This window comes from Dendrobates tinctorius, unplaced genomic scaffold, assembly GCF_039654945.1.
Source record: "Dendrobates tinctorius isolate UK_male_01 unplaced genomic scaffold, ASM3965494v1 ptg000135l, whole genome shotgun sequence".
NCBI classification, from domain to species: domain Eukaryota; kingdom Metazoa; phylum Chordata; class Amphibia; order Anura; family Dendrobatidae; genus Dendrobates; species Dendrobates tinctorius.
Window position 1 is genome coordinate 6,961,408 of NW_027361803.1, and position 26,394 is coordinate 6,987,801.

The following is a 26,394-nucleotide window of genomic DNA, read 5'->3' on the forward strand; positions in this document are numbered from 1 at the left end:
TCTTGCTCTTGGTCGTCCTGTAGGCCACTCATCCTAACTGCTACCTCAATCAGAGCATCTTTTCCTTTAGTAAGCTGTTGATCATCAAGCAATATACGATGACTCGGGTCCACATAAACAGCTGCCAGAAGAATTTTATTCTCTACTAGCAGTGTCTCTCTCCATTTCATTGAAGCAGCAATGCCATCTGCGATTAAACCTCCTCTTTGGGGCAAAACAACAAGTTCTTCCACCCGTTTATAAAAATTCCAGCAGTTAAATCCTCAGCTTGTAACTTTTTAGTCACTGTAAATGGGTGATGAAGCCATTCCTTCAATTCAAATATTCTTCTAGCTGCTGGTCACCTTCATTATTTTCATTCATCAGTGTAATTGTACTTATCATGTTTGAAGCATTATCAGTTACAATAGCAAGAACCGGTTCTTTTGTGAGTTCATAATCTTGCAGAACTTTTTCCACTAAGGTCTGGAGAAACCCCTATCTCATAAGTCAATCCTTTTTTCCTTCCCTGTAACATCATAACCAAATGGATATGTGAACATTATCTATTATACACCAATCCAGAAACCATGCCACAAAGCACGTGATAGTAATCAGTATTTACTAAAGTGCCGAGTGCAAAGAATAGGTAAGTTTATAGACAATGTTTATACACATGTCCACATCCACAATAGCTTCAGTATATATTCCCACATATTTTACACATTTTCCTGCAGAAATCATTCCCAAATGGATACATAGATCACCAAATTACCCCGGGTTCATATACATGTATCCCTAATGAGCATAAATCACCTATGGATGCATAAATGAAAAAAAAAAAAGACAGGTACATATTACCTAAATCCGTGCTGCAAACAACGTGGACGCCAAGTAGCATAACTTTCCCAAATTCTTATGAAAAAAATATTCCCCACAAACTGCATTGAACTACTGTACCCAACTTATTATATATTTTAGGAGTCGGTCCATTTTATACTGACTCCACCAAAATGGGCTTCAACTCCGACTGCACGACAGACTCCACAGCCCTGCCCCGACAATCCTGCTTCTCCGTTCCCCTCCATTTTCGTCTCTCCGTTCCCCCACCGCTCCTTCCTCTCCGACACCCTCCATTTTGGTCTCTGTTCCCCGACACTCCAGCCTCTCCATTCCCCGCCACTCCGCTCTTGCGTCTCCGTTCCTCAACGCTCCAGCCTCTCCATTCCCCGCCACTCCGCACTTGCGTCTCCGTTCCCCAACGCTCCAGACTCTCCATTCCCCGCCACTCCGCTCTTGCGTCTCCGTTCCCCAACGCTCCAGCCTCTCCATTCCCCGCCGCTCCACTCCTGCCCCTCCGTTCCCCAGTCACTCCTGCCCCTCCATTCCCCCGACACTCCAGCCTCTCCATTCCCCGTCACTCCGCTCTTGCGTCTCCGTTCCCCAACGCTCCAGCCTCTCCATTCCCCGCCACTCCGCACTTGCGTCTCCGTTCCCCAACGCTCCAGCCTCTCCATTCCCCGCCACTCCGCTCTTGCGTCTCCGTTCCCCAACGCTCCAGCCTCTCCATTCCCCGCCACTCCGCTCTTGCGTCTCCGTTCCCCAACGCTCCAGCCTCTCCATTCCCCCGCCACTCCACTCCTGCCCCTCCGTTCCCCCGTCACTTCTGCCTCTATGCTCCCATACCAAAGTAAATACTACCAAACAGGCACTTTATGTAACCTTTAGTCTGCGCTTCTACTAGAGGCTCCACCATATACCTCCCAATGTCCTAAAGAAACAAACACTCAAAGCTCAAGTATATTGTTGTAAAGATCACATTAACTTGTTTAAATTAGCAAATACAGCGTTTGAATGCAAATTTATTCACCAGGGTGTACAACAAGTACACCACGGGAGACTCTCTAGTGCCAACCATGGGTGACTATTGTGAATGATTCTTGCCTCTCTGTTAAAGGGAATCTGTCACCTATTTTTTGGTATATAAGATACAGCCACCACCATCAGGGGTTTATCTACAGCATTCTGTAATGCTGCAGATAAGCCCCCGATGTAACCTGAAAGATAAGAAAAATGAGTTATATTATACTCACCCAGGGGCGGTTCGGGTCCGGAGGGTGTCGTGGTCCGGTCCGGCGCCTCCCATCTTCTAGCGATGACGTCCTCTTCTTTGCTTCCCGTCACGGCTCTGGCGCAGGAGCACTGCTCCGCTGGAAGAGCAGGACAGAGTAGTGCGCCTGCGCCAGAGCCGTGACGGGAAGCAAAGAAGAGGACGTCATCTCTAGAAGATGGGAGGCGCCGGACCGCGACAACCGCCCCTGGGTGAGTATAACTCGTTTTTCTTCTCTTTCAAGTTACATCGGGGCTTACTGTATATACAGCTTTCTGTAATGCTGTAGATAAGCTCCTGATGGCAGTGGCCGCATCTTATATACCAAAAAATAGGTGACAGATTCCCTTTAATTCCGGCTCTTGCCTCTCTATTCCCTACAGATCGTTTCTTCTGCAGTTTTTCGGTCCATTACACATAATTAATTCTACTTGTCCAATCTCCCTCAAGTCATCACTTTTCCAGTGAGATCAGTGGTCTTCCCCAAGACTCTCATTCTCCCTTCCATCTTTACATGCGATTTATTTTTGGAGTCAGTACAATAAGCAATAGGATTTCAGGATAAATAAATGGAAGGTGATTTGAGGATTCTCTGAACTCGTATCAAAAATGTTCATTTTGAAATAGCAATAGACAAAAAAACGTTCTCCATGTGTCGAAAGCTCTGAAAGTTCTCCAGCAAAGTGAACATAAGATGCACAGATATAAACACATCGTCATCCACATGTTCACCGCCATCCACAGCTATTTACAGATGGCAATTACAAGTGTTAGAGGTTAATAGTATTTTTAGTCAACGATCTAATAAGTCATGCAGGTCACAAGCGCCGGATGGAAACTGGTAACAAGTCAGTGACTTACAAGACACCAACAATCATTCGTCCAATCATACAAAAAGACAATTCAATATTTCTCCCACTCATCAACATCAAGGTTGTGGCTCATATATTGTCTAGTGACTTCTCCCTTTTTTTTTTTTTTTTTAGGAGAAATGATAATAAAATGCCTAAATTAGTACAAGCTCCAGCCTCTCCATGCACAAGTATGGCATTTTTCGGACTATAAGACGCACCACCAAAAAAATTTTTAAAAAAATTTAATGTAAAAATGTGGGGTTTCCCAGTGGTGAAAGGCAGGAGTCATTGATCTCCCGATGATGGGCTTCAGGAAAATGTCAACGGTGCAAGGCAAGAGCAGAGTCCCTGCTGCGCATGCGCAGATACCGGCGCCATTTTCCTGAAGCCCACCGCAGGGATATCAATGGCTCCTGCCCGTTCCAGACACCCTCTCCACCCAGCCCAGTGTCTGCAGTATCGCCCCACTACCACAACCACCAGCTTCCTACAGTAGCAACCGTGACTCATGTGACCACACTCCACCACCACGCCCACCCGTAAGCTATATTTGGACTATAAGACGCACCAATATTGTCCTCTCAAATTTGGTAGAAAAAAAAGTGTGTCTTATAGTCTGAAAAATACAATATATATATATATATATATATATATATATAGTACTGTCCGATGTATACCGTCAGCAGATTGTTTCCAAGCAAACAAAACCCCACAAGACTATACCCTACAGTGTACAGATTTTTTTGTAGTTTCTTACGTTAAAAAAAAAAGTTTGGTCAGCGATGCACTGCTGTCCGGAGCACAATTATTAGGCAATTTACATTATTGATTATTCATTTTATTATCGAGTATCTCCAGTGTCATCCATCAACCCAAAAGGTTATTTAGGAATGTAAAAGTGTAGTTTTGTCTTTCTTAGGAGAATATTGTGAACCAAACAGCTCAATGTACAAAATGGATTTCTGACATTTAACAAAAAAAAAAAAAAAATCAGTGACCAATATAGTAATATGGCCGCCCTTCTCTTCCATAACAGGCATAAGCTCCATCCGACAGTCTCTTCATCTGTTGACGATCAACTCTTTGGGCGTCAATCTCCAATCTAAGAAGGGCCAACAAGTTTTCGGTAGGGTTTAGGACCAGTGAGGAACGGGCCAGGTCATTATTCTTTATCTTTATAGGGAATCGGTCAGAGGTTTTTACTATGTAATCTGAAGACAGCATAATGTAGGGGTTAAAACACAGATTTCTCTTATCGAGCTCCATGGTTTTGTTTACTTGTAATGATTGTTTTCGCACCAGGAGCTTATCATTGCTGGAACACGGCAGCTCATGCCCGGTAGTCTGACTCCGCCCCCTGCTGTGATAAGCAGCTCACTGTCTATGAACATTGTATAGACAGAGCCTGGTGTGGGCGTGATTAGCTTTCTCAGCTCTGCTGCATTGCTAAATTTAAAAGCTCTGATTGTGTCACAAATGCTGTACCAAGTAAACTAAGTGATGCATCGTGGGTTTCAGGGTCTCTTTGTTTACTACATGCTGCTCAAAGATGGGGTAGCAGAAGCCTGCTGAACACCTTCTACTTCTGTGTCTGGCTAAGTTGTGGTCGGGCTCAGCCTCCTCACCTCGGCTGTGTCTCAAAGCACTGAGCACTTTGTACTTCTGGGCACTCCAAGGAGGTTGCAGTTCTTGAATATGACAGCACTAGAAGATAATAGATTCCTGGTTACTTCATACCCATAGGAGAGGTCTGACACTTGACTCAGTGACAGCCACGTGTAAACAGTCTATAGGGCTGTAACAGCACAGGTCCATACAATGTGTAGTGGCCATTCTTGGGTGCTACAGTTAAGTTCCAATAGAAGTGGATGTGATCAAAGCTGCAGTAAGAAAATGGCCACTACACAAGGTATGGAGCTGTGCTGTTGCAGCTCTGTACACTGATGAATCTGTGTTGTTCCAGCTCTGTACACTGAAAAAGCTGTGCTGTTCCAGCTCTGTATGCTAATTCAGCTTTGCTGTTGCAGATCTGTACACCGATGCAATTGTGCTGTTCCAGGTCTGTACACTGATGCAGCTGTCCTGTTCAAGGTCTGCACACTGATGCAGCTGTCCTGTTCAAGGTCTGCACACTGATGCAGCTGTCCTGTTCCAGCTCTGCACACTGATGCAGCTGTCCTGTTCCAGCTCTGCACACTGATGCAGCTGTCCTGTTCCAGCTCTGCACACTGATGCAGCTGTCCTGTTCCAGCTCTGCACACTGATGCAGCTGTCCTGTTCCAGCTCTGCACACTGATGCAGCTGTCCTGTTCCAGCTCTGCACACTGATGCAGCTGTCCTGTTCCAGCTCTGCACACTGATGCAGCTGTCCTGTTCCAGCTCTGCACACTGATGCAGCTGTCCTGTTCCAGCTCTGCACACTGATGCAGCTGTCCTGTTCCAGCTCTGCACACTGATGCAGCTGTCCTGTTCCAGCTCTGCACACTGATGCAGCTGTCCTGTTCCAGCTCTGCACACTGATGCAGCTGTCCTGTTCCAGCTCTGCACACTGATGCAGCTGTCCTGTTCCAGCTCTGCACACTGATGCAGCTGTCCTGTTCCAGCTCTGCACACTGATGCAGCTGTCCTGTTCCAGCTCTGCACACTGATGCAGCTGTCCTGTTCCAGCTCTGCACATTGATGCAGCTGTCCTGTTCCAGCTATGCACACTGATGCAGCTGTCCTGTTCCAGCTCTGCACACTGATGCAGCTGTCCTGTTCCAGCTCTGCACACTGATGCAGCTGTCCTGTTCCAGCTCTGCACACTGATGCAGCTGTGCTGTTCCAGCTCTGCACACTGATGCAGCTGTCCTGTTCCAGCTCTGTACACTGATGCAGCTGTCCTGTTCCAGCTCTGTACACTGATGCAGCTGTCCTGTTCCAGCTCTGTACACTGATGCAGCTGTGCTGTTCCAGCTCTGTACACTGATGCAGCTGTGCTGTTCCAGCTCTGTACACTGATGCAGCTGTGCTGCTCCAGATCTGCACACTGATGCAGCTGTCCTGCTCCAGCTCTGTACACTGATGCAGCTGCGCTGTTACAGCCCTCTACATTGGTTACACACCCATAGCTGAAAACAGCTGATTGGTCATAGTGCCAGACTTCAAATGATCTTATATCGATGACGACTTATCATAATGTCTAAGTAGTGAACAAATCCTTTACACTGAGTGCGAAAGACAAATCTCCTCATAGAAATGTGTGATCGTCCAATACACCTCCACCTTCCCAAATGTCCTCAGACAAGCTGCAGGCTCAAAGCAATACATACGGTAATTATAATAGAAAAAAATTGGAAAAAATCTAATATAATAAGAACTGAACTGTTAAAGTTAATTTAGATTTATAGGTAAAAGGCTTTTAGCATCTTAATGTTCCCAACGTAATGGGCATTTAGCTGAAATGAAAAGTCGCAGAAGCAGTAAGACACGATCTCTGCACAATAAAACGCACTTAAGAGAAACAAGATCCAAATAATTTCACACTCCCAGGATAACACAACCCGATTACAAGCAGCGCGTCGCACCAACTGGGTATTGCACATTGTTAAAAGCAATTACGGCCTGGAAGAAGAGCGCACGCCATCAACTTCATGCTGCAGCATGGACTCCGGGCTATAATTCCCTGGCTAGCATTGAACGCGAAGCTCTATATATAAATATTCTGCGCACTCCGGATGTTCACCTCAGTCTTGCGGTTTGTAAACTTTGTTCTGAAAATTCCTCAACGTTGCGTCGGAGATTCAAAAAAAAACAAAACACAAACATAAACCGTATACTAAAACATAGCGGCAAAATTACACGGTTGTTCTAGAAATGATCCGTAATTAGAAGCAAAATTCAAAGAGGTAATTTTCTAAGGATGGAGAAAAGAATCATTTGACAGGAAGAAAAATATATAATAAAATATACACCACAAACTAACCGCCCTCTATACTGAATAACGGAGCTTCCTTCTACCCCTGCAGAATTGTCAGATCTCTCTTTTGTAAATGGTCACCATTTCATCAAACTTGGTATAAATGACTAGTACAAGTGAATATAAGAAACATTGCAATATATCTTCTAAAGAGAAATGTTCTCCTTTCTCCACTTATGATCCACTTCTCCTGCCCCTCACTCTGATAAACTGTGAAAATCAGGATCAGATTATAGCTGCCTGTTAAATTCCATGGAAAAACATAGGTGAAAAAAAGAAGGAAAAGCAGCATAAATCAGACACTAAAAAAGTATATGTTTATCTACGTACTCCCTCACTTTCCCTTGTGAGCTGGATTCATGGCTATGCTGCGCAGTACTTCTATATAATATCATCCACACCTCTGATGCCTTTGAACATGTGTTGCATATAGACAGGAGAGAAGGAATTTCTCATGTCTGTGTGCTATGTATGGCAGAAATCATAGCAGCTCTCTCCCCACCCACTAGCCCAGAGAGAACTGAAAACTAGAGGTAGAGAGCTGTAAGGAAGTTGACATATTGCGCACGTTCCCCCTTGAAGACATTAGTGTGTTAAGATGTGTAATGTGACTTAAGATATGCGTTATTGGTGATCATTTGTGTTGCCTGACAGTAGAGAGAGTTAGCGTTAATGTTTGAGACTAGCCCGGAATGGGAAGTGCTAAGGGGAAGTGACAGAGACCGTTTACTGTCAGGATGACAAATAGGGCCCAGTGTGCGCCAGAGGCAGACCTAATGTCTGGGCAGTAATCAGCGCCACATGATGTAGGTGTCCCGAAGTGAGAGAAGACCAAGACAGTGGTTAGTGTTATGAGCTTATTTTCTGCTCCATCAGTTGAGAGTTCCCCTTCCGTTCTCCCACTGGTGGTGACGGGAGGTAGGGAGGTTGGTTTGGGTGGTAGTGATCTGCCACCTGGTGAGGAAGATAACGATTGGATCTCTGGAGTATCAGACTGGATATAAGACAGCCGACGCCCTATCCTAGTGCTGGTGATTCAGTCTGTTTCTCAGGTCTAGGACTCAGCTCTGTTCCAGTCATCTCAAGATAAGTTTGTTTTTTGCTAATGTTCACACTTGCTCTTGTTGGTCTTTTCAGTTTATTGTGTGGTCAGCCAGCCCGGCTGGGCTGTGCTGAATTTCCACTCTTATTTGCCAAATTGCCTTTCTTTTGTCCCTTATTAGATTGGCCTCTTTTTGCTCTGTCTCAGAATATTTCAGAGTGTTGATATAGTGGGAGAAGTCTAGTAACTTCAGGGTTAATTTTGCTATCAGTTGTGTTGGACATTTTGTAGGGTTTTTTGGCAGACTGCAGACAGTCTCTTTCCTTTCCTGTCCTTTTTAGTTAGTTTGGCCCCATCGCTTGCTCAGCCTATTTTCCTGCCTTTGTTTGTGTTTTCATCTTTTTTTCACCGTCAATACATGTGGGGGGCTGTCTCTCCTTTGGGGTCTGCTCTGGGGCAGTTAGTTTTCCTCTTTTCCTGCTTTAGGCTTATTTAGTTCTCCGGTTGTGACGAGGCGTCTAGGACCACCGTAGGAACGCTCCACGACTGCTGCTAGTTGCGTGTTAGGATCAGGGGTCTGCAGTCTGCATAGTTACCAACCTCTTTGGTTTTCTGAGACTTAGCTTGTATTGTTTTTTTATTTCCTCCTCGGCTACCTGCTCATAACAGGTTAGCATGAAATGGAGTAAAGGGAAAGTGAAGCTGATGGAAGGACAGAGTGGTCAATCGGAGACGGGTCCTGTGAGAAGACACCTAGCAGTAGACCCCCAAGTTTATAACTCAGAAAGGTAACAGGCCACGACGGAACAAAGAACTTGAGAATGAAGTGGCCCGTGCGGGAGTTTGAAGGCGTCAGTAGCAGATACGTTAAGGACCAGCCATACTGGCAAACTAATTCCCTTGAGGGAAAGAAGATGCGGAACTGCGGGTTGAGAATTGGACTCTCACTTGCTGGACTGTAGTACTGATCTGGGTTGTTATGAAGGAAGGTGAAATAGTGCAGAACAAGAAAACAAAGAGAAAGGAATGGAGACTGTGAAAATGCTCCGTATTGTGAAGGAAACATTCATTAAGTTGTGTACCCGCTATCTTCCGTAAATAATTCCCAACAAGTTATCGTAAAGTAAAAAGTTTATTTTTGACTGGTCGTCTCCCTCATTTAAGCCCTCAAAACCTGGACTTGGCCAACCAAAGTAATCGATAACATGCGGCCTTGCAAGGGTGTAGCGCCCCCATAGCACACACCCAGCCAGGACTCCCACCTTCATATAATGTGCCAGGAAGCAGGAGACTAGTACTTTACCCACGGCTACGGCCCCATGACACGTTCCAGAGCAAAACTGATGGAAAAAGGCAGGACGTAAACCATATAATGGCCAGAAATAGTGCTATTCCTCATGTACTCAGAACACAGACATGACCGCTTATTCTGAAAAGTCACCTGAAATGACCGGTAAGCTTTTTAGTAACCACTGTTTAAGAGGCGTTTAATCTCTGTATCTGCTAACTGAAAAGATAAGAGTTTACTCCATGAATGGAGCAGCTCTCTGTGATGTACCATGTCTGCAAGATATGTTTTCTGTTGCAATGTGCTAACAAATCCTCCATCCTAGGACATTGTAAACTCTCAGTAGTAGGAATTCCTTCCCCCCAGGTTTTATCAACCCTGCCACTTCCTCTGGAAGAGCAGGAATGTTAATTAGCTAGACCATCTTCCTCACACCATTTGCCTTCTCTCCTCTTCAGAGCGGGAAAAACTTCTTTGTTTGAAACGAATAAAACTATGAGAGACTATACCATAAGAACCAAATACCCTAGAGATATGAAAATCATATTTTTGTAACCTGAGCGGTCCCAGCTTCGAGACCGCGTATGTTTCGAAGTTCTACCCTGTCCAGAACATGAGATAGGATTTGCGCCCAAATGGACGGTCATATCGCATAGATGTTTGATGTTTTCTTGATGGGCTCATTACGCTGGGAAACATGATACCACTGATGAGTCCATACCAGCTTCTCCCATAAAGTTATAGCTAATCTAAGTTTTGTAGCCAAAACATAACTTGGATAAGAGAGGTGGGATCAACCCAGAATGCACCTCTCTGTGATGTCACATAGGAAAGTCTATAAGGCATTTCCTGGGCAAACCAGCTCAGAACAGCTCAAGTCGTCGTGCTAGAAGGACCCCAATGAGCGGAGAAGTGCAGCTCCGCCTCCACCCACCTTAGCCGCATGGTCTGCCTAAGGAACAATATGGAACTGTGAGTGTAATCTCTTTGTTTTCTCCACTTTTATTTTATACCTGTACTGTACATATTTTATGTCTCAATTTTATAGCAACTTTTATCTGTAATCACTGTCCTCTTTCGGAAAATAAATGAAATTATTTAGATCTGTCTCCATGCTCTAAGAATCGAACTATACGCCTTTGATAGATAATCGCTACTAATTCAAGGGGTTTGCCACGGACCCTCTTAATTTAACACTGTGAATTAAGTAACCGTGACTGGTGGCAGCGCGTTGTGTACGGCTATTACGGCTTGCTGGCAGTCTAGAAGGGTCTTATATTGCTGAGTAAGGGGCTTCAGCCACAGCATTGATAATTCCCTTACTGCAGAAGCCTAATTGCCGGTTCACAACAGGCAGCCCGTCCGGCGACTAATTATCCTAGGTGCAGTTCCCTGACTGACCTGAGGGTAAGGGGGGCGCCGGAGAGCTGCGAGTTCCAAAGTGGAACTGAGAAAGTGGGATATACATAAATCCCCGCAGTACTTGGAAGATTGATAGCAGTGGTGGGGCATCCAAATTAAACTCCCCCTGCGGCAAATTGTAGAGCGAGATTAGCTTGCTGGATATTTTTGGTCACATGGTGCCAGTGTTGGGATAACTAAGATAAGCCCCACTGCGCCTGTGATAGCCGTGTGCCGGCATTGTGTCACGCCCCTCCGTCCGCTGATACACCCGTGTCAGTGGTGGGACTGTGACATAGTGGTGACACAGGGTCCGCTGTCCGTCGCGTTTGGGTGGCAGCGGGACTCCCGTTAGTGTCGCCCGTAAGTGGACGAACGGCGGTGGGCTGTTCGTCACACTCTCGTTTCCCCTCTCCTAGCACGAAATCCCAGCACTATCTCAAGCTCCAAGGTCAAAACCCGACCAATTGCAGTCAGTGTTGTGGATCAGATTTTCATCAGTGACTGTATTTTTATAATCAACAGTTTTTTTGTACGCAAAAAAAAAAAAAGTAAAAAACACACACAAAGAAATAAACTGCTGGAAGATTTACTATCGGTCAGTGAAAAAGGTCCACAGCTAGGATGTCATCAATGTACTGACTAGGTTTTTCAAGAACCAAACGTCTTCCATGGGGTATTTTGATCCGTGACTCACATCAACATCATACACGTCTCGGTTTTGTTCGTTTTTGAGGCCACACGGTGAAATACGATAAAGGGGATGGACAAAAATGTTTTCCTATTTTTACTGAGTAAGAATAGGACCCAAAAAGAAAAACAAAAGGTGAAGAGAAAAGAGCAGGACCGATGTCTTTCTATGTGACTCCGGTGACTCTGTGACTAAATGATAGCCCCATAACTTCTAGACATGGCTGATGTAACCGAGCTACGGCTTTTTTTTCTATTTTGGACCAAACTGCAAGAGGTTTTGATTGAACTTTTGGAGATGGACTAAATCAAAGGAATATGAGGACATAAAGTGTAAACTTATACTGGTTGTTTGTATGTTTGAGCCAAGATAGAACATCTGTAGCCGCAGACCTACTGGATTGTCTTCAGCAAACATCGTCCAGATGTGCTTATATAATGGGCTTCATGGTAAAGCACAGCAAATTCCGGAACCGGTGTACATATCAGTGCCCAAGTAAACCCAGTTTGTCTCTTTTGATAGACTGAGCTCTGCGATTGGCTGCAGCGTTTTCGTCACCACTGCATCAACAAAGATTGGGTCAGAAGCAGAGACCCAGCGCCAAACCAGTGGAGGATAAGTAAAGCTCAGATAACCAATGGGCAACAGCTTTTTTGTTAAAAAAATAAATAAATAAAAAAAGGTTAACTCCTTTAATCAGTGTAAAGCAGCTTTACTTATCCTAAAGCCCTGAAAAACTGTAATTTGTAGTGTTTCGAGCATTAAACACTTTCATAAAATGTTGCTTCTGTGGGTATGCTTTAGACATTATCAGTCTCCTACCCCCTCTGGCAGCTGAAAATATAGTGTCATCTTTCTTCCTCTACAGATGGGGCCACCAAAGGATGCTTTCATATTGCGTCCTGTGTCCTCGTCGGGGCACAAGTCCAAAATCCCGTGCAAAACGGGGTCCGGATGCATACACTGACAAGGCCAAAGACTGTAGTGGTGATGACAAAGCGAACGTGTGCTCTGTCGTACACTTTTTTCGCGAGTGTGCGCCCACAAGAGGTGGACACAGACAGTCTACTACGCCTGCGTGTCCGCCTCCTGCATGGCCCTGTCAGTGCATGCGTCCGGACCCCATTTTGCAGGGGATTTCATAGAATCATAGAATCGTAGAGTTGGAAGGGACCTCCTGGGCCATCTGGTCCAACCCCCTGCTCAAAGCAGGATTCGCTAAATCATCCCAGTCAGATGTCTGTCCAGCCTCTGTTTGAAGACTTCCATTGAAGGAGAACTCACCACTTCTCGTGGCAGCCTGTTCCACTCATTGATCACTCTAACAGTCAAAAAGTTTTTTCTAATATCTAATCTGTGTCTCCTCCCATTCAGTTTCATCCCATTGCTTCTAGTCTTTCCTTGTGCAAATGAGAATAAAGTTGATCCTTCTACAATGTGACAGCCCTTGAGATATTTGTAGACAGCTATTAAGTCTCCTCTTAGTCTTCTCTTTTGCAAACTAAACATTCCCAAATCCTGCAACCTTTCCTCATAAGACAGGGTTTGCAGACCGGTCACCATTCCGGTCGCTCTCTTCTGAACTTGCTCCAGTTTGTTGATGTCTTTTTTTAAAATGTGTGTACCCCGCTGCTCTTTCCCATACAAGCAGGGGAAGAAACGATTTCTATTGGCTGCCTGCAGTGAACAGAGGATCACTATTGTATGAGGTACCTGTGAGACGAGTAACGGAGAATGTCTGTCCAGCAGGATTCTGCTCATTAGATCAACCCCGGCAAATCAGACCCCAGTAAATCCAAGAAAACTAAGTGGCTGAGGACTCTTCAGCTTTTCTCTTGCATAGTGCAACGTCCCCAGCACCTACTTTTACTGTATAGTTCCCAGCACAGCAGTAAAGTGCTCTTCTAAGCCTCGTTGGATGTCTCAGCAATCGGACCCCATGATCAATAAACAATACACTTATTAACTGTGGGAGACCACTTTTAAAAGGATTGTCATGATTATTTATATAAAAATAGGCGTCATTTTTCCTGTTACAGGCAGCTGCACTACTTTACCCGCATCCTCCACCAATTGTTTTCTGATACTTTTCCCGGTTGTAGGTAACATTCAATGCAGAATCACACCATGTTCCTGCAGATGCCGGAACCGATAATGCCATGATAATCTGACGGATCTCCCAGGAGTTACTAAAGGAAAAATCTTCACTCATTTTCACCGTGGATTTATTCAGGCGCATCACGATCATCAGGTTAAATGGGAAAGTGCTTAACTCGATGAATATTTAAAAACCGCTGAGGATGAATAAAGTTTCCTCTTTGGAGATGCACAACGTCAGCTCACATTCTGCCTGTGAAGATGTGTGTCATGTATGTATTATGTAGGTTATGAGGAGGCTCTGGCTTATGGAACATGTTCTTTATTGGAGTGAGGGGCGAACCGTAACAATGCCTTCAAATGCTACTTAAAGGGATTGAGTAGTGCCTCTTATTTTTGCGTTTCGCACATCTTTCACGTAGAGATGATTTTGGGGACATTTGCCAGGGAAACTATCTGGCTCCCGAGAGGTATTATGAACTCATCCTGTCCTACTTAAAGGAATTGTTCAGACCTTAATCCTTCTAACAAATCACTCAAAACAGTGTAAAATAATAATAGTACTCCTCCCTTTACTGATCCCATCTCTACTCCGATTCTGGCTCTTCCCATGTCTCCTGTTGGCCTTCTTGTCAACTTTCCGAACAATGACCAGCCACTGTGGTGACCAGGGCTTGAAAGTGAGCAGTGGCGGATCGGTACGGGTCATATGTATGAAAATATACAATATCCCCACCACTATGACAAAGGAGTGCGTATCTCTGCTTTACTGAGACGCTGCTCACATTGTCCATTCATAATGGAAACCACAAAGATGTGCCGTATGATATATACAACCAGAACCCAATGGACCCTATTGACTTACAATGGGGTCTCCGAGGAGGCAGAATATGCCGGAATCTGCAATAAAGATGCACGCTGTGTTTTTTTTCTCTATTTATGACCAAGTGACATATAGCCAACATTGCAGAGAAGGAGCAGGAAATGAGAGGTCAAGCGCTAAAATATCTTCACCCCAGATTCGGATTTTACAACCTTGGTTACAGCACGTGCCTCATTAAGTCAGCTGAGTACGGATCTGACATAAACCTCTTATATTCGCTTTCCCCCTAGACTGGACTAAAGATCTGGATACTGTGGGATTCAGGACAAGACTGAGAAGCATCACAGCCTGGGAACGGCAACATCTGGGGCGGCCCGAAATGCGTCACCGTTACAATTATCACAAGAGAGCGAACCCTACAAGCAGAGGCAAAACGTCCAAGAGACGCAGATTACAGTCTTGGAAACCGCACTGATTGTCACTGAGTTGTTAAAATATTCATTGGCTATATGACGGATACAATCCGTAATTATCACGGTGGCTCAGTGGTTAGCCTTGCTGCTTTGCAGCACTGGAGTCCTGGGTTCAAATCCCTCCAAGGACAACATCTGCAAGGAGCCTCTATATTCTCCCAGTGTTTGCTGTGGTTTTTTCCTCCAGGTTCTCCGGTTTCCTTCAACACTCCAGACACGTATTGATAGGCAGTGTAGATTGTGAGCCCCAATGGGGACAGTGATGTTGATGTCTGTAAAGGAGATCAGTTGTAATATTCATACACTGGTTCTCACGACTTCAATTATGTTGATTGTATCTCAAACTGTGGACTGTTACTCACCTGTGCTGGATAAGGTGCCGGGTTCTTGGTTCCTTCCCATAGGGCAGGTTACCTTTGTGCAAGTCCGCCCTTAGTTACTGTTGTAACCCGACAACCTCCTTTAACATTATTACCCAAATCCTTTTAGGGCTGACTCAGACAGCCATGTGCCATCTGAGTATTCAGTAAGCTTGACATTCAGTTACCACGTGTATTTCAGCCGTTTTTCCTTTACATCCTTTTCTCTCCACTGGACAGTCATCTCTTAAGCAAACTTCATCCATCTATATTCACTTCTTAGCTCAGACCTGCTGTCAACCATTTGTCTACTCTAAGCAAAATTAACTCTTTGCTAGTACTAGCGCTCTTCACACAACTTTGCTGCAACAGGGTGTAATCGTCTACAAGAAAGTATTCAGTTTGCCTGTTCATCTCTTTTTCTTGCAGTTAACCCTCTGTCTGCTGATAATACACAACTCTGTCTTTAACCATTTTTCTGCTGTAAGTCCTGATCCATGTTCAGTCCACACTCCTGGCTCTGAATCTTCAGGCATTTCCAATTGTCTGCTTTCCATCCAGCATGTCCCACTTTCCTGGTCCTCGATGATCACATGCAATCCTTCATATCTTTTGGTCTTTGTTGCTCACCCTGATCTACGGCTTACAAAATCCAACTCACCAGGTAAGCAGTTATCACAGATATTGCCATTTAAAGTGCAAGTCCTCATGCACATGGTCGACCTGCAGAGATAGCCAAGCTTTTTTAAGCCAAAGATGGCACCTATCAAATCCTGTAGGAAAGAACTGTCAATCAAACCTTTCTTAAAGCTGCACAGAAGACTCTTACCAGTGTCCGGACGCTTCTTTGAGCCCATCTTTGTTTTCCAAGCACTCAGTAAAGAGGGAGCCTGTGGTTCCGGAAGCATGAAGCTGTTGACAGATTCCCTTAAATCAGGTTTTGATTCTAAACATTTTTTTATGTTTTATTTTTATAGTGATTATCCGCATATAAATAATTTCTCAAAATATTGCCGTTCTCACACTGGCGACAACTTGTGTGCAGGATCGCAACTCAGCCCCATTTACATACTCTTCTGCCTGTAGGATATGGGACCCCTGTGCTCTCACTTTGAGGGGGTCGAAGAGAGTGTGAACTGGCATTCTGTGTAAGATGAGGGATAAGTGATCACTGATTTTCCCACAGATGTTACATTACATAAACCACATGTTACTCCCAGTGATATCTCCCATTACACCCGGGCAGGAGAGCTGACAGTCTCCAGCAGTTCCATATTGGTGCAATTATGAGCCACACCTTTAACGAAATTTCTCAGCGAGACATATGGAGAAAAATGTGCATCCAGTGTGATACAGTTAATGCTCCAGTGCTCCCCGGCCGCCTCAGTTTACTTTCCTGCATTGGTCATGGCGATTCAGCGGAAGAGCGTCGATTCAGCGAAAGAGCGTCGTCCGCAGAAGCATGAGCACCGGAGCGGCGGTGTCTGCAGGAGCATGAGCACTGGAGCAGCGGTGTCCGCAGGAGCATGAGCACTGGAGCAGCGGTGTCTGCAGGAGCATGAGCACCGGAGCAGCGGTGTCCGCAGGAGCATGAGCACTGGAGCAGCGGTGTCCGCAGGAGCATGAGCACAGGAGCAGCGGTGTCCGCAGGAGCATGAGCACCGGAGCAGCGGTGTCCGCAGAAGCATGAGCACCGGAGCAGCGGTGTCCGCAGGAGCATGAGCACTGGAGCAGCGGTGTCCGCAGGAGCATGAGCACCGGAGCAGCGGTGACCGCAGGAGCATGAGCACCGGTGCAGCTGTGACCGCAGAAGCATGAGCACCGGAGCAGCGGTGTCCGCAAGAGAATGAGTACCGGAGCAGCGGTGTCTGCAGAAGCAGGAGAACCGAAGCAGCAGTGTCGGCAGGAGTATGAGCACCGAAGCAGCAGTGTCCGCAGGAGTATGAGCACCGAAGCAGGAGTGTCCGCAGGAGCATGAGCACTGGAACAGCAGTGTTCGCAAGAGCATTAGCAACCGGAGCAGCGGTGTCCACAAGAGAATGAGTACCGGAGCAGCGGTGTCTGCAGAAGCATGAGCACTGAAGCAGCAGTGTCGGCAGGAGCATGAGCACTGGAGCAGCCATGTCCGCAGGAGCATGAGCACTGGAGCAGCCGTGTCCGCAGGAGCATGAGCACCAAAGCAGCAGTGTCCGCAGGAGCATGACCACCGGAGCAGCCGTATCCGCAGGAGCATGAGCACTGGAGCAGCCGTGTTTGCAGGAGCATGTTAACTGGAGCAGCCATGTCCATAGGAGCATGAGCACTGGAGCAGCCGTGTCCACAGGAGCATGAGCACTGAAGCAGCCGTGTCCGCAGGAGCAGGAGCACTGGAGCAGCCGTGTCCGCAGGAGCATGTAAACTGGAGCAGCCGTGTCCATAGGAGCATGATCACTGGAGCAGCCGTGTCCGCAGGAGCATGAGCACTGGAGCAGCCTTGTCCACAGGAGCATGAGCACTGGAGCAGCCGTGTCCATAGGAGCATGAGCACTGGAGCAGCCGTGTCCGCAGGAGCATGAGCACTGGAGCAACCATGTCCGCAGGAGCATGAGTGGAAATTTTCTATCGCCTTATATCACCTGTATATAAAACACATGAACTATAGAAATGTATTTCCTTGTAACCGGAAAATAAACTTCCCTTATATTCAACCGGCTTGGGAACAATTAACATCCTAAATCTCAGTTCTTTGTCAGGGTTCACAAATTATCCACTTACCCAAGGAAGTGCGGCCAGGCTAAATAACATTATTATTAGGAATGAATCAGCGCTGCTATTCTCATATTTGCTGGGGATAACAATAGCAGAACAGGATGCAGAATTACATCTACCATGTAATAACCGCAGCGGCGCGACTCACACGCTCCCAAATAACGAGCCGCCTGAAAAATTACATCATAGGGGTTTTTAGTGTCTGAATCTTGCAAAAATGGATTTTTGGAGGAAAACTGGAGAAAATAAGGTCAGGATGACACCAAGCGTTCATGACAATGTGCATGGCATCTGATACACTGTAATATACTGCCCCCTAGAGGACATTAACAGTAATACATTTGTCTAGGTAAAATTCACGGGGCACAAAGCGAACGCCAATAATGCTGAAAAAAAAGCTGAAATGCTTTGACCCCACTATAATCCCCCCCCCCTTCTACCAAATTTTAAGTGTACCTATGGTTTCATATAACTTTTCAGAATAAGAGGTTATGCGTGTACATGAGGACTGTCACAATTCTGGCCATTATATAACTTGTATCCTGAATTTTTCACCATTTTATGTTCTGCAGGCCCCATGTTTAATTTTTCCAATTTTCCATTGTCTCTGAGGCTGTGAATGGGGAAACCAGCTGCTATGATGTCTTCCATACACAGCACACACAGACATGAGGGGTTCCTGCTTTCGTGTTTCTATATAGCACAGGTTCAGGAAGACAAGATACAGCAGTACTGAGCAGTGTAGCTATGAATCCAGCTCTGGAGGGAGATAAATCACTTGCTAAAAAGCTGTAGCCCAGTTTTATGTGTGTGTCTGCTTCTGCATCTAAATTTCTGTTGTCTCTGAGCTAGAAGGTGTAGACCAGCTGTTCTGATGTCTCCCATACACAGTACACACAGACTTGATGGATTCCTACTCTCCTTTATATGTGTAGCACATGCTCAGAAGCAGCAGCAACATGGAAGGTGAAGAATAGCAGTACTGAGCAATGTAGATGTGAATCCAGCTCTCAAGTGAGAAAAACAGTTACTAGAAGCAGCGGCATTGAATAAATAGTACAATAGTACTGAGTAGAGGAAGCTGTGAATTCAACTCTGGGGTGAGATAAAACACTTCTTAGAAAGAAGCAATACATTGTCTCTCTGCTCCTCCCTCCTTCATAGATTTTAATAGGCAGCTGAAATCTGATCTCTCAGTGAGCTGGACAACCATTTTGTTTAAAAGGGAACCTGTCAAAAACATTAGTACATCTTTACTATGTAATCTGAGAGCGTATTGATGTAGGGGCAGAGACCTTGATTCCAGCGATGTATCACTTGCAGGGCTGCTTTCTGTCATTTGGATACAATCCTTGTTTTCTCTGCTGCAGCTGTGACAGTGCTCAGAATACTGAGCTCTATATAACCCCACCCACATCACTGATTGGCTGCTTTCTGTGTACACTGTGCATAGGCAGAAAACTTCTAATCAGTAATGGAGGTGGGGTTACAAAGAGCAGGAGGCAAGGACACCTAATCCTGTAGTGATAATCTCCTGCTGATAAAACACTGGTTTTATTGAAACAGCAACACAAAAATCAAGAAGTGACACATCGCTGGAGTCAGGGTCTCAGCCCTTACGTTATGCTGCTCTCGGATTACAATTTTTTAAAAAAATAGCTGACAGATTCCCTTTAAACACCCCTCAAACAATTTATAGGACAGTGTCATAAATGTAATGGTGAAATAGGACTAATCCCAGGCTTAGACCGTCTGCTATCCCTTCATTCCAACCCCTTATGCTACGACTCCTGGCTGTAAGGCAGCCACCTCCTGAGGAGTGGTCAATGAGGGCTGTTTGTAAAGTGATATTTGCAACCCTGGCGTGAATGAGTTTTCCAGTCTTCAAAAGTACTACAAGTTGACTTTCTGGACCCAGATACCAGTTATGAATATTGTTTTGGGTTTTTTTTTGTGACAGGCGTAGTAAGGGCTGTGAGGTCAGAGTCATGGAGTTGGAGTGTAGTTATGGAATACATATTTTCAGCACCGTGACGAAGTGACGGAAACAACGCATTTACTTGCATCTCCGCATCAGTCCTGCATTAATATCGGCCAGATGGACAAAGCTAGGTATGTCATGTCTCCTATCTATAGAAAGCTGAAATCATGATACTAATGCTATTTTTCCTATCTCCCGCCTGGGACCATCAGGGTGGCAGACATCCTTAAAATCATGGATCTCATCATTTGTAGTACCTGAGACATATCCCATATAAGCCCCCAGCTGAGGTCACCAAGGAGAGTAGCTGGTACCTGCCAAAGCAGATTCTGAATTATTATCATTGTTCATTTCGCTGTAGAACTGTACAATATACTGTACTCCATAAGGGCCGGCGCCATTTCCATAGCATCAGGTCTAGTAATTTTCTTTTGTTACCCATTTTTATGTTATGTGATTGTATATCCTGTATTGTTTTGTCCCCGTTTGTAACATCTTTTATACATTTTTATAAATACTGCCTTCTTGTTGGATTAAATATACAAAATGTAATCGCTTCGTTCCTCTTGTTCTATAAACCGCACCCTTGAAGCCTCGTGAGGGTCAACATTACCAGTAACGGCTGTCGCTTCGTTCCTCTTGTTCTAAAAACCGCACCCCTGAAGCCTCGTGAGGCTCAACATTACCAGTAACAGCTGTCCAATCAGCTTGTTATTCCATTTGTTATTGTGGAGTTTGGCAGTGACTGTACAGTGACTGTATATTCCTTGATCTGTAATCGGAGGTGTATATACCATATGCTCACTGTGAGTTCCCAATATCTGGCCTAGTGGTGAAAGCAGCTGCGGCCTCAACCAGTCGTCAGTCAATTGCATATTTGTCCTGACGATTGGAGGGAGCGGAGTTCTTGTTGTGACAAATGGGTGGCCGTGGTGGAATATCTGCGGGACCCTCAGCTGTTCTCCGACAGACAGTGTAGCCCTTTACCAGATAAGCTAGTTGATCCCTTTATGATCCTAAAGTGCTGCCCCATAAGTGAGAAATTGTATTTTGAAGTGGTGTAAGAAAGTGCACTGGGGTGTGAAGATGCAATTCTAGCTCCTTAGCCTCACGCTCAGTACCAGCGCAAATGACCTGTCAATCAGCCAGGGGAGGGTGCTGCGAAGGCTGAGAAGCGGGAAGTGCATCGCCACTATCACAAAGGTGACATCCTGGTCGGTCTACAAATCAAAAGAGGAGCCGGAGATGCTGACAGGTAGGTGGAAGTTTGCAATGGAATCTGGTAGCCACGGCCCACCGACCAGGTTCCTGCATATCTTTTATACGCAAGCTCTTTGCTAAAGAAAAAAGATGGCTATTATCCCTTCAGCAGGGCGAGTTCATGATCCCAACATATTACAAGGTTCAGATGTTCTTTATTTCAGCAATGGAACTTATAAAATAAATGCAATATAAGTTTCACCACCAGGTGGCAGCATAAGATCGCGCCTTTTACCACTGAGCGTCATTACTGCGGCGGTTTAGTTTCAAAAATATACATTTAACCTATTGATAGGAATGGGAATAATGCAATATTTCAATTTCCCCTATGGTGGCGCTGCAGAGTAATTAAACACTTAATTAGAGCCAGGATTTCCCAGGGCTCACAGCTAATCGCAGGGGATTTTGCCATTATGACTGCATGAATTAGGAACAGGACCCCTGTGTAATGAATAACTAGACTTTTACCTGTGGGTTGAATTCTTGTTAATTAGAAATTTATAGGTTAAACTTGAGTTTTTGCTTCTAAGGCTGTCATTGGGGTGTACTCATTTTTGCAGCATGATCTTGAATCCATTTTGTTAGGAAAAATCCTTTTCTTGGGGTGTGCAAAATACACAAATCTTGCCTGCGACCGCTGGCAGCTACTACATTAGAAAATGTTGATTGTGAAAGGAAATAAAAGGTTTTCTGACAAATCTGTGGGGGGGGGGGGGGTGTACTCATTTATGCTGTTTTGTCCCAGGTCAGGAAGGGGTTTAGATGATTTTTTTTTTTGATTTTTTTTTGGCGTCTGTGTATGGAAACAGGCTGATAATGCTAACCTTGTGCGGATATTGTGGGGTGGGAGTTTATAAAACTCAGGAAGACACCAGACAAAATAATAAGGTGAACCTGCCAGTTCCCATCCTTGTTATCTGTTGTGTTCTCTCGAAAAATGCTACTGAAAATCAACACTAAATTATCCCAGCCAAGGAGCACGTTTTGGATTTCTCGCAAAAATTGGCTGAAATTTGCAGAAAATTTGTCAACAATCCACATGTAAAGAAAGGTGACGGGATTTCTGCAACCCCGCTCACCCGCTGCGGGAAAATAACCCATGGATTCCTAACTGTGCTGTGGAATGAAAAGCTGCAGCAGAAATAAGGAACAGAATAAACCCAGAATTAACGGGATATTCCCCCCCCCCAAAAAAAATCAAGATTTCCCTATGCACTGATGATCTGTTGGGGGTCCAACGGCAAGGACCCCCCCAGCGATCCAGAGATTGAAAACAGATCTGAATTACCGTAATCACACGGAGCGGGTGACGAGCATGCGCACCTCCCCTACATGCAGGACAGCGGCAAAGGCCCACTCTCAGCATAGCTGAGGGTCCCTGCGGTCAGACCCCCAGAGATCAGCAAGTTATCCATGATCTGATGGATAGGAGGTTTTTTTTTTGGGGGGGGGAGAATAACCCTTTAAGTAAAAACTGCCAGCAATCCCCCACTCCACATGACCTCCTAATCAAGTTTGTGATGCTAAAACTGTGCTTTACTCCCCGTCCCCAGGTCTAGCACTGAGTCTCCCCGTTGCTTCCAGTGTCTGTTACTGTGTACAGCGCTGATATCAAGTCGACGGCGCTGCAGCCAATCACAGATCTCAGCGGCTGTCAACTCATGCAGAGCCGCCGCCGCCATGGCGTCAGTGCTGCAGACAATAACAGACACCGGGAGCAGATATTATGCATTGGACCTGGGGAGGGTGAGTAAATAATTTTTTTTTATATATTTTTTTTTTTAAGAACCTCTATAAATGAAAGGTCTTTTCCTAGCATTTAACCTCTTCCTGACATGTGACAAATGTCGCATGTAAGGAGTGGGCTCATGAGCTGAACCCGTTCCATACAGAGCCAGTAGTACCTGCGATTGCTGTCATTAAAATGAATCAGAGAGGGGTTAGCCCAGACCCCCACAGACCCAGAGAATGGGGCTCGGATGTGGAATTTGGTATAAATTGATGGGTGAATACATGCGCTGTCCCTTCATTCATTCTCTACCGGTCGAACACCTTACCGCCAACACTTCGGGCATTTCAGGACCCCGTTCTCAGGACTGGAGGGGTCCCGGCGGTCTTTCCCCCACCAATCTGTGCAGAGGTGATCATTTTACATCTTTAATATACAGCGGTCAGACATGGGAGCACAATATAGCAGATTTGCGCCATTTCTCTACTTTCCCTGGATGAAAACTGGACAAAACTTGGCACAAAATAATGTTCCCCGGACCGCGCTGGTTTGTGGCGCCACTTTCCATACATTTACCTACACAGTCATTTTAAGAAATGCCGCCAGTTCGGTTTTTATGACTGTGACACAACGCTCCCATAAGTGCCAGTAATTCATGTATTTTCCCAGTAAAGCCTCGGTGATACGTGGAGGAATAGACCCTCTCTGGTTATAAACCCCACAAACCCCACAAACCAGAATTCTGTGGCACCTGCCCAATACTATAACGAGGTAAAAGCCGGTGCTTTCCACGGCGGCGCTGCATCCCAGGGTGGTCGATGGCTCTCCGGGGTCCGCACAGTGCCAAAAAGCCATCGACTTTATTTATGTATTTAACACCTACTAGTCCGGTCGAATTATTTAGAAAGACTGTTCGAAGGGAATCTATTAGATACCTGAACATTTTATGTAAAAAAAAAAAAAAAGTTTCATCTTCGTGTAATGAAAAGTTCTACAACTTTCAAAAAAAAACTTTTCACTTTGGCCTTTCTTTCTGAGACAACTGATTTTGCACCTCATTTTATTTGCTCTTTTGCAACTTTTTAGGAGTAAAGAAGTCGCACTTTCGATCCTTTCAGTGAGAAATAAAAATGTTGAACGTTATTTTTAAACTAAAAAACAATAAAAAATAAAATGGAAGCAGATGTTCTAGCTAGAGGAGTAGAATGTACGTGAATGTTCTGGAGATTTGCGGGGGGTTTAGTCCCAGCAAAAGGTCACCAAAAGATCTCCACTCTCCAGTGAAAAGGTTATTACTTATGGAGACTAGCTGCAATGATGTTTCCCATACATACGTGAGGGATTCCTGCTCCCCTGTCTCTATGTAGCTCAAGTCCAAAAGCAACAGGACATTATACAGCAGTACTGAGCAGTGAAGCTGTGCGTACAGCACTAGTTGGGATAAAACAATTTACTAGAAAACAGCACCATTGTTTCTCAGTTTTCATCTGCTTCTTCCACCTTGCCTCTCCATAGACTTCTATAGGCAGCTGTAAGCGGATTCCTGGCAATTCCTCTTGTTTCTCAAAGTGGATTTTAACCATTTTTTCAGAGTGAATGATAAGTTTGAGGAAGCATGGAGGGAAAAAAAAAAGTAGATCATATGTGTGGAAGAGAAGCCCATTTCGCCGATAAGATATATTGCAAATTTTCTTAAATTTGCTTGTAGTACGAATTCATGCAAAGATTGAAAAAACAACAACAACACTAAAGATCTCATGTTACAACTGGAGGAAACAGACCAACTTTCCATCCAGACCACAATAATCTGACATCTATAGGCCCAGCATCCTTTCACGTAAAAAATATGCTAAAAAAAATATGCACAGCAATAACGTTACCTGGCACCACTGACGTCGACGCCAACCATTAGTTGACCATTCAAGGACAAGACCTCGTCCCGCAGCTTGATCCTCCCGCTCTTCGCGGCCGTACTTTGCTTTTTTAAATCTGTAATCCATATACATCCAACGTCAAGTACTGGTCCGTTTTGCACTTTTCTTTTTTTACTTCCTCTCCTTTTTTCCCCACAATGTCCAAATATAGGAATGTTTCCAAAATTCAGACCAAGGAGCAGGTCATCTTCTCCATCCCTGGTGAGGTACGCAGTGCAGATCTCCATGTCTAAGGTGCTCTGGTAACTGCCGGAGGTGGCGTCATCCAAGTTGAAGTTTAGTTGTATGTATTCCTTGAGTTTCTGGATGGCGGCCATGTACAAGCCGTTCTCTGGTCCATCGTCTCTCATCTGGAGATTGTCCTGGAGCCATTGGTGTAGAAGAGTCAGGTGAAACACGGCATTCTCCTGAGTTATCGGCATTGTGGGAAGCCAATGATCTCCACATCATTGGAAATAGAAGAGCGTCATCGGCAACGGCTTCTTCTCCGATGTAGATGTGTAAGATTCGAGAGGAGCCATTCGTAGGTAACATCACATTCTAATGCTTGGCAAAACTCAAGAAAGCCGAGGAAAATTAAGAAAATCCAAAGAATCCATCAAGTCATAGGACAAAAGGAGAAAAATATCCAAAGACAGGATCCAAGAGAACGAAACCTCCCGATACCCTACACAATGTTCCACCTACAAAATAGAACAGATAAGTTAGAAAAGTCATCGTACACATTTTATAGAAGAAAACTAGGGTTAACCAAAATGTCTCATTTCCTTATTTGATGTTTTGCACAGAGTTGCTGGGATACATTTGGTCTGAAACCACACGAAATGGATGCCGAGGAGCAAATTATGGCCGTATGAGCTGCCACGTGTGGAGAAGAACGAAGGCTACTCCATAAGGGAGATACCACACAGTATAGTGCAGGATGGTTTATATTAATGCACTAGACAAGGGAAAAGGGGTTGTTGTTTTTTTAGACTAAGGTTAGGAAAAAGAAAAACAAAACAATCCAACCTCAGATCCTCCTGAGGTCAGAGGTGCAGAATTTCAGCAGAACATTTATACAACAATTCCACTGGTTTTGCTACTGGAAATAGGGTAAAATGCTGCCTGCTGGGGTCACACAGGACAAAACCTCATCACAGGAGGCCTGGTTATATGGAGACCATCCGTAGACCAGACTAAAAAGTCATAGAAGCACCAACCTCAATCACAGGAGGCCTGGTTATACGGAGACCATCGGTAGACAAGACTAGAAAGTCATGGAAGCACTAACCTCAATCACAGGAGGCCTGGTTATACAGAGACCATCCGTAGACCAGATTAGAAAGTCATGGAAGCACCAACCTCAATCACAGGAAGCCTGGTTATACGGAGACCATCCGTAGACCAGACTAGAAAGTCATGGAAGCACCAACCTCAAACACAGGAGGCCTGGTTATACAGAGACCATCCGTAGACCAGACTAGAAAGTCATGGAAGCACCAACCTCAATCATAGGAGGGGCCTGGTTACACGGAGACCATCCGTAAACCAGACTAGAAAGTCATGGAAGCACCAACCTCAATCACAGGAAGCCTAGTTATACGGAGACCATCCGTAAATCAGACTAGAAAGTCATCGAAGCACCAACCTCAATCAAAGGAGGCCTGGTTATATGGAGACCATCT

The 26,394-nt window shown here is 45.1% G+C and overlaps 1 protein-coding gene across 4 annotated transcripts in view; it reads right to left on the reverse strand.

Annotated features, from left to right (window-relative positions):
* Positions 1-26,394, reverse strand: part of PDZD2 (PDZ domain containing 2) — a 328,957-nt gene that overhangs the window by 198,335 nt on the left and 104,228 nt on the right. For 3 of the 4 annotated variants that reach the window (XM_073543881.1, XM_073543880.1, XM_073543882.1), the window contains exon 2: positions 24,674-25,410. The exons of the other annotated variant lie outside the window; for it this stretch is intronic. In XM_073543881.1, the coding sequence (XP_073399982.1) occupies positions 24,674-25,149 (476 nt within the window). In that variant the 5' untranslated portion in view covers positions 25,150-25,410. The remainder of the gene's footprint in view (positions 1-24,673; positions 25,411-26,394) is intronic. 4 annotated transcript variants of the gene reach the window in all.